The following is an 8839-nucleotide window of genomic DNA, read 5'->3' as shown; positions in this document are numbered from 1 at the left end:
GCCTGAACAAAAACTATGGGCCTGGGTGAGTTGCAGCCCAACCCAGTTCACCTCTGCCTGCGTAACAAATTCACCAAAACCAGGAAAAGTCATTGTCTGCCCCCGCCGCGCGTCAATCTTCAAAGGCTGATTTCGAGCGACTGACCGGAAAAAAAGAAATAACAAATGCAACATGTAACGTCGAAGACAGTCAACCTCACGTGGTCCCCCTCCCTCACCCTCCTCCGCTCCCAGTCCACCCTGGTGCGCCTCGTGGGGTGGGGCCCACTCTCCCCTCTCTCTCTCTCTCTCTCTCTTACACCTAGAAGCCTCTTCCGCGAGAAATTATAATTTGGACCTGCTCCACCGTGAACCGGTCCAATACATTTTGAAATCATCATTTTCCTTAATAAGAGCCCCTCTCTCTCTCTCTCTCTCTCTCTCTCTCTCTCTCTCTCTCTCTCTCTCTCTCTCTCTCTCTCTCTCTCTCGTGTAACTAACAAAGAATGGGGGCTTTGTCGGCAAATAAATCTGAATTTTGAATTACTTGACGTATGCATATTATTTATAATTTAGGATTAATTACATACAATTCTTTATAAATATAGTGAATTACAAATATATCCATACAAATTTTAACTTTTTTATATTATTCTTATAAAAGTATAGTGATATTTATATTTTTTCCTCTTATTTGTTACTGTTGGAGAACTATTTATTTTTTTCAACAGTAAATAAGTAAAATGTCAATTGTGCCATCACGAATATATCCCTTCGAAAGCCCCGGCTGTTATAATCGTACATAAATATCCCCCAAAAAAATAAAAATTTTCAATGGTCACCTTTTTCTTCTTCTTTAAAATCCAACCCAATTTGCTATTGTTGCAATCTCTTCTCACGCCACGTCAGTTGTAGCCTGATGTGGTGGACCAAGTTCAGGGAAGACTTTGGTGTTCAACGCCATCCTTTCTACAGTCTCATTTCCATTGCCGTTTCCATTTCCGTATTAGGAAGTAGGAAAACGCAGCCGTCGAATAATTCCCGCTTCTCTTCCTCCCTCTCTCTGTACCGCAAACCTCACTCGCGGTCAAACAAAACCCTCGTCCTTCTCTTCCTCCTCTTCCTATCCGTCTCTCTCTTATAGATGCCTCTTCTTCTTCTTCTTCTTCGTCCTCTTCTTCTTCCCCAGTGGGTAGATCTCTAGGGTTTCGGCGAGGGGCGAAGGAGGAGAAAGAGGAGGAGGAGGAGGATGGAGGAGGAGGCGGCGGCGGCGGCGGGTGTGGAGGTGGTGGCGCTGCGGTCTCTGGGGCTCGGCTTCGACCTCGCCTGCGACTTCCGCCTCCGCTTCGCCAAGCCCTTCCCCGGCGACGGCGGCGGCCGCCTCGTCCAGCTCGACGAGAGGGACACCCACGACATCCCCTTCCCCGGCGGGCCCACCATCCCCGGCGTCTCCCGCGACATCGGCTGCGACAAGGGCGACCGCACCCGCTTCCGCTCCGACGTCCTCGAATTCAACCAGGTCTTAGATTCTGTTTCAATTGAGCCTTATTGGATTTTTCAAATCAAATTAGGAATTGGATTTTCCTTTTTTCTTCTTTTTTTTTCTTTTCCCCGTAGAATTGTTGGAGGTACGATAGTTGGGATTAGCTTATTCAATCTCTATTTGTTTGATGTACTTATCACTTTTCTCAATGGATGTACGCACATGGCATCAAGAGAGACTGGGTAGGTTGATAAAGAGTTTGGTTTGAAACGAGTCCTTCTTGTGCAATAGACCCTTTAGAGGCCAAGTTATTCTGAACATATGGGCGATATACTTTATGCACCTACTAGAGTATGTAATCTATAGATAGAACAGTTGTTTAGCTGGTCCTAATGAAGGGGAAGTGCCGACTTACAAGTACAAGGAGCTTTGTGCTCTTCACGTAGATGCATAGTCATTGTGCCTGCAGAAGAGTTAAGAGTGAAGAAGCACGTTTAAGGGTTGCCAAGGCCAGATGTTGTGTGCCTTGTGATGCCTTTTGAAGATCATGATGTGATTGGGTATTTCTCGATCACCTGCATGTATCATATTTTGACTGCTGGTTTGAGAAAGACGGGAAAGAATCAAAGGTAAAAGTTGAAAAAAGAGGGAATATAGGAAAAGCTGGATCTGCTAAATATTACTTGTGGTTTCAGACCATATAAGTGTGTAAAATTTTTTGTGCAGTGTTGCCCTATAAAGTCAGTTGATTTCCAAATTCTTTACTCATCTTGAAAATGCTTCCTGTGGTTTTTTTCCTTTCGATTGAAGTTTATTACTTTGGCATTTATGCGGAGTTCTTTTGGCATTGCTTATCTCTTGTGAATATAGTTGGACTGAAGGCTTTTGTATTGCATAGTGAACTTGCATAAGAAATCAATTTCATGAAAGTGGAAACCATTACGACATTTGATAGATATGTAACCAAACATAGTGATTGCTCCTTGAGATTGTTGAGATGGCTAGGTTTATTAATTTTCTCGAGTTATTACATGCATTTTGCTTGAGAAGATATTCCTCCCCCCTTTCGGCTGATCTTGTGGAATTTTCTCTTTTGCAGATGTCCGAACTTCTCAATCAAAAATCTTCAGTACAAGGGAAAGTTCCTTCGGGCTATTTTAATACTCTTTTTGATTTGAGTGGAACGTGGCTTGCGGATGCCAAAGAGACCAAATGTCTTGCTTTTGATGGTTACTTCATTTCATTGTATAATTTACACTTAAGGGCTTCTCCATTAGTCCTTCGAGATGAAGTGAAAAGGGCAGTTCCACCTAAGTGGGATCCCGTGGCACTATCTAGGTAACCAAATAAATTCTCGTTTGCAGTCACTGAATCTTTTCTTATGCTACCAAGTTATTTTATATCCTAAATTTTGTGCCTATGTACCAACCAAAGGCTTAGATACATTTCAGAAAACATTACATTTTACTGCATGCAACTTCTTTAAATAGTTCAACTCTGTTTGTTTGTTTGTTTGGGCATGAGAGAATTCGTAAGAGAAGTGGTCATTTTATTTGTGACACCCCAATAGACATACATCGGATAATGTGGCAGAATTTGAGGGACATATATGTGATTGGCACACTAGAATAAATAATTGTCCACCCTGAGAAATGGGACAGTATCAGAGCTAATTACCAGTTGGAAATGTGAAATGAGTCTCGGCTAAGTTAGAGTTTGAATGACAGTCTAAAATCAGGATCTGGAAGTGACATGCTAAAATCAGAGTCTAAGAATGACAGGTCAAGTCAAGGACATGAGATGAGTCTCACATTGCATGATACTTGTGAATGTGCTCGAGCCTGACGAAGATGTTAGAGCTCGGGGGGGGGGGGGGGGGGGGGGGGGGGGGGGGGGGGTGGGGGAACACTCCCAAGATATAGAGTAGTTCTATATATAAGGCATAATAGGACTAAACCTTTTACTCCGGTATAGCATTTGGGTGGTGGCTAAGCTCAAGAGATTACGAGGGCTAAGCGTACTAGGACTGGAGTAGTTTTAGGATGGATAACCCCTTAGGAAGCGGGGCGTCATATTATCAACAGTATAAAATGAGAAACAATTGAACCCATATTAATACTATGTTTGGCTAATTTACATTTTTTCACCAACATAGTATTCTTCCTCTTTTTCAGTCCTCAAATTCAATTTATGGATGGTTCAACTTATCATACATACATACATTGCTAACTCTCAGAAAACATTAATGTAAAAATGTATCAGGATTCTTGGTTTTCAACTGTAATTTATATGCACCTCCTTATTCTACTTTTGACAGGTTCATCAGGACCTATGGAACGCACATAATAGTTGAGGTAGCAGTGGGAGGTCAGGATGTGGTATGTGTTAGACAGAGTCATTCTTCAACTATTTCCTCAGCCGAGCTTAAAATATATCTTGAAGACCTTGGTGACTTCTTATTCTCTGATGGGAGAAGTCTTTCTCCAATCCATAGAAAGACCAGAGAAGGCAAGAATAAGGTATGCTTGCTTCTGTAAGTTTTAATTCTTATCTATGTGAGGATAAATTTGATTACTGTGGTCCATTTGATATAGGTGCCTGAGGTATTCCATAGAATCTTGCAGTCAAACAACTTGCAACTGGCTATGTATACAGAAACTTCGAACAAGGATGTGAGTTTAACAGACCATTTCTATCCTAAATCTTTTATTCCTCCGGTTTAACTCATTCTTCCCCCCCTTCTTTTTAAACAAATAGGGCCTAACGGTTATTTGCTCAAAAAGAGGAGGAAACGTATATTTGTCTAACCACTCCCAGTGGCTACAAACAGTATCCAGTAACCCCGATGCTATTCTTCTTAAGTTTGTTCCCATCACTTCTCTTCTTACTGGCGTTCCTGGCAGTGGATATCTCAGCCATGCAATCAATCTGTATCTTCGCTGTAAGTCCTTAGAAGAAAAGTACACTTTGCTTCTGTCATGAATGTCATGCCTATATATATATGTATATCTTCTTTATGTGTAGAAGTAATAGATATTTTCTTGTTACCATCATTGTTGCAGTGAACTAGCTTTTAGCCTTTTATAGTACAATGCCGTTATAGATTCATGCTGTAGGTATCCTTGGAATATGATCTAATAGCATATTGCAATGTACATGTGGATAATTAGTATATAAATTTTATCTCGCGACAGTTTAACAGATGTAGAATTCTTCTGGTATTTTTCTTTCACCAGACAAACCGGACCTCGAGGATTTACAATATTTCTTGGAGTTCCAAGTCCCTCTTCAGTGGGCACCAATGTTCAATGAGCTGGCTCTTGGACCGCAGAAAAGAAAAGCCTCCTACCCCACTTTGCAGTTCAGATTTTTGGGGCCTAAACTTCACGTTAGCACTACTCAGGTACTACTGGTCATTTTAGCTTTTCATATACTAACTTTTGTTATCCGTTATGCTTTTTTATTTGAAAATAATACAACAAGAATCAAGAGATGTTTACATTGCCTTATTGTTCTTCACTTTTTAATTTGCATGTCAGTTCTGTTGATCGTTTGTGAATTTAATTTTTTTTTTTTTTTGTCTGTTAAAAGTGGAGAAGTAATATAAGTATAAAAGAACGTGATAAAACAGGTGAGAAGATAATTGTATTAATTAACCACTTGAATAAAGAATTCCATGCATATTATTAAGATTTATAAAATACCCCATGAAGGGCAAACTATGCGAATTTGAGCCAATAAGTTTTGTATCATATTTTTCAATCTCCTTTTAGAAGCTTCTGGTGATCTAAGACCGTCCTATGGCTTTTAAGGACTTTTTCATAGTTTAAATAAAAGTGTGTTGAAAAATACCCTGCAAGGAAAAGTGTGCTGCAGGGAAAGTAGATAATGTACTTTGTAGTGCTTAGGTAGAAAGGAATAAAGATTACAATCTTACATAGAAACATATACAATTTGAAATTTTTTTGTTACGTATAGATTTATTAGTTTGAATTAATATAAATCCAAGAATTGTAAAGTAGATGAGACAGATTTGAGGGGACATATCTGACTATTCTTAATTACCAGCACCTTCTAGAAACTAGTTAAGATTCCTATAATTTAGTCATAATTTTGTGTACTTCTATATTAAGTTTATTCAAACAAAGCGAACCCAAGAAAGCAGTTCAGATGCTAGAAGACAATGAAGTAACCTTGTATTCAGTAGCAGATTAGCTTATCAAGTTAAACTACCGGAAGTTAAACTTTGCATTCTATTTCTAAGAAGTCATGAAGTTGTGAACTCTTCCAAGTTTTTTTTTTTTCCTTTTTTCCCTTCTAGAAACATTTTTGTACACGCTAGAATTTCCAGCAAGCCATGAATCTCGGACTTCTCTTTTAGAAACATCACTCTTATGATCTCAGGTATCTAGCAGTCAGAAACCTGTTGTCGGTCTCCGCTTATACCTGGAGGGCAGGAAGTGCAACCGGCTAGCGATCCACGTGCAGCATCTCTCGAGCATCCCGAGTATGCTGAGTTCCACTCTTTCGTCTAGCATGTCTCAGTGGCAAGGATCGGAAGAGTCTGACTCGAATTACTTTGAGCCCGTACAGTGGACAAGGTACTCTTGCATCTGCACTTCTGTTGTAAAGCATAACACCGAATGGCTTCAGAGGTTCCCAGACAGCGTGTTTGTTGTGACGGGGGCTCAGCTTGTCGCCAAAGGGAATTGGGCGAAGAAGGTGCTTCACCTTCGTCTCCTTTATACCCACATTCCCAACTGTACCATCCGAAAAACGGAGTGGGCCCGAGCCCCTGCTGCCTCCCAGAAAGGGAGCTTTCTCACAAACCTAAGCACAACATTCAGCTCCCCTTTCACACAGCGCGACGCCCCTCCTCGGAAGCATGAGCCTGCTCAGCTCAACTCTGGGGTTTACCCTGACGGCCCTCCCGTCCCGGTGCAGTCTAGGAAGCTTCTAAAGTTTGTGGATATGGCGGAGGTGGTGCGGGGCCCGCATGACGTGCCAGGGCATTGGCTTGTGACGGCCGCTAAGCTCGCCAAAGAAGGGGGTAAGATTGGTTTGCATGTAAAATTCGCTCTGCTGAATTATTCAGCGGAGGGCGAGCCGATCGGCTGATGTACATACATATATTGGAGGCTTGGTTTGTCTTTGTAGATCTCAGGGTTTTGAGGGCATTGTTTAGGATAAGGGAAAGATCTGAGAGTCCTATTATTGATTTATTGAGTGATTATACTCTTGTATAGAGATTGGTAATAAACTGAATGGGAAACCAGCGTAAGTGCTTAATCGATGCTCCGACAAAGAAAGCAGTTTGTATAATGTCTCTTTAGTTTTGAGTCGCTTTCTCTTCTTGAAATCCAGCTACAGGTGAGAATTCGGCGAGGATTGCGGCTGCAGTTTGTCGTTGAGGAAAGGAAAAAAGCCGTCTTTTACCTGAAATGATTAGACTTTCAATACGTAAGGACCTTTCTGATGCCATGTTTCCGTGGGGAGAGAAAAGACTGCTAAGTTTCGTGAAAACATCATTCTCTTGTTTGGAATGAAAATCAAGATAGGGAAACAGAAAGAAAGTTCAGAGAAATAAGATGTGGAGGTGCAAAGAAGAGAAGACAAAATAAAATGCGCAAGCCTTTATTTATTTTTTCTTTTCTTTTTTTTTCTTTTCTTTTCTCTCTCTCTTTTCTTTTTCTCTTCTCCCCTCTTCCCTCTTCCCTCTTCCTCTTCTGTGCGTTCAAACATCACACGAAAACACTTACTCTTCTGCCTCGTTTTTCAGGACTTTTCTTTTTCTTTTCCTTTTCCTTTTGGTTTCCAGCGAGCAGTTTAGTTGTTATGTCGTATACTACTCCGAGGCAAACTTCCGTACACGAGACTGGTTGGTTGGAGTGTAGCGGAGATCCCCGCTATCCTAACAAACATATGGAAAATTAGAAATGCACATATATATTCTCATGGGATAACCTAATTACTGGGTAGCAATTCTATTCTATAGGTTAGGATGGAGTTGAATCAAAATCTTCATCGACCTCCTCGATATCTCTACCCTACCTGCTGGGAGAGCCGTAATAGGAATTGTCCTAGGTATAACAACTCCTCCTAGGTATAGCATTCTATAGGTTAGAATTAAATTGCACTCTTCGCATTTGCCTAAAAGTACCTTCAATCGTGGTTTCTACCAGAAGAAACTATCCTACTGCTATACAGTGCTCAAGTCTATTGGCTATTTGCTGAAACAACCTAGCACTGTTATGACTGAAGATGCAATAGTTATTGAGACTTCATACCGTAGCGACACATTAAATTTTAGTCAACTAAGTTGGGCTCTAGGACTTAATTGCGACAATTTTACAAATTCTGAGTTTAAAATTACGACACATAAAAATTTGAGGCCCGAGTACCATGGATGCTATAGTTTGAGGACCAAAAGTGAAATTTAGCCCATTTTTTAATTTGAAACACTCGTGGGTCATATATACGCACACATCATTTTATATATAGCAGGATTCAAACTCGATCGAGACGTAACACCATCGAGGAGGATAACGATAGAGGTGATCATTAGGGTTGTTTCGCCAGAGACGAATGCCTATACATACATAGTCATGGTTATATATGTCAACAAAGACTCGAGTATTCAGTTTAGTAGCCTGTCTCGTGAATTTACTTCATTTGATGCCCAGAAGGCATATGTGAGAAATCTCCAACAACGTTTGAGCGGTAAGATTCTTCATCTTCCAACTATAACTATTCTTTTGTAGCTTAAACTTTCGAGACATTGAAGGGCTTTAATTGTCAATTCAAAAGCTTTCTCGAGCTCGAATCTAAACCCGTTTACCTCTCCAGTTCGCGCCTGCAAGCAACTAAGTTGGATTACGCCTTTGCATTAGAGGGACAAACCACATTGGTGGACGGGCTGGATCGAGCCACGTGTGCAGTCGCGATACGATCATGCATGCGCTGGCAAAATTTCTGCCAACAATTCTTCTTGACACGCCTGATGGCACCTTTTGAGGTTATCTATTTTAATATTCGATCGAGACATGTATACTGCGTGAAGTCAAAAAATAGTAGGCTTTGATGGTCGCTTCGATCGACTAGGGTGATCGATTTGGATGCTTAGTTTTGCCACGATGTTCAGACGATGGATGAAAGGACGTGAATAGACGAAGGCTAACAGAGATTTTGGGAACAAATAGAACAACAATTTTCAATCCTAGCCAGTAATGGGGGGCAAGCTCCACAAGCCCAAAATGATGAGGCCAATGTCTCTTATATTGATAACAGCCTAGCGTAATGCAATCCGCCACAAATTGCGATTGATGGAGACTCGACTGCATAATTGTTGTTGAATCAATTTAAGTAGAAAAAAAGTAT

At 40.9% G+C, this 8839-nt stretch overlaps 1 protein-coding gene across 1 annotated transcript; it reads left to right on the top strand.

Annotated features, from left to right (window-relative positions):
• On the top strand, positions 1214–6788 carry LOC109723423 (MACPF domain-containing protein At4g24290-like). Its single transcript, XM_020251780.1, has 7 exons — positions 1214–1498; positions 2562–2800; positions 3780–3981; positions 4057–4134; positions 4220–4403; positions 4699–4865; positions 5867–6788. The coding sequence occupies exons 1-7, from the start codon at positions 1229–1231 to the stop codon at positions 6578–6580; spliced, it is 1854 nt and encodes a 617-aa protein (XP_020107369.1). The 5' UTR covers positions 1214–1228; the 3' UTR covers positions 6581–6788.

Source organism: Ananas comosus, linkage group 17, assembly GCF_001540865.1.
Source record: "Ananas comosus cultivar F153 linkage group 17, ASM154086v1, whole genome shotgun sequence".
Taxonomy (NCBI): Eukaryota; Viridiplantae; Streptophyta; class Magnoliopsida; order Poales; family Bromeliaceae; genus Ananas; species Ananas comosus.
The sequence above is the reverse complement of the archived record's forward strand: the minus strand, read 5'-3'. Positions and strand labels throughout refer to the sequence as shown.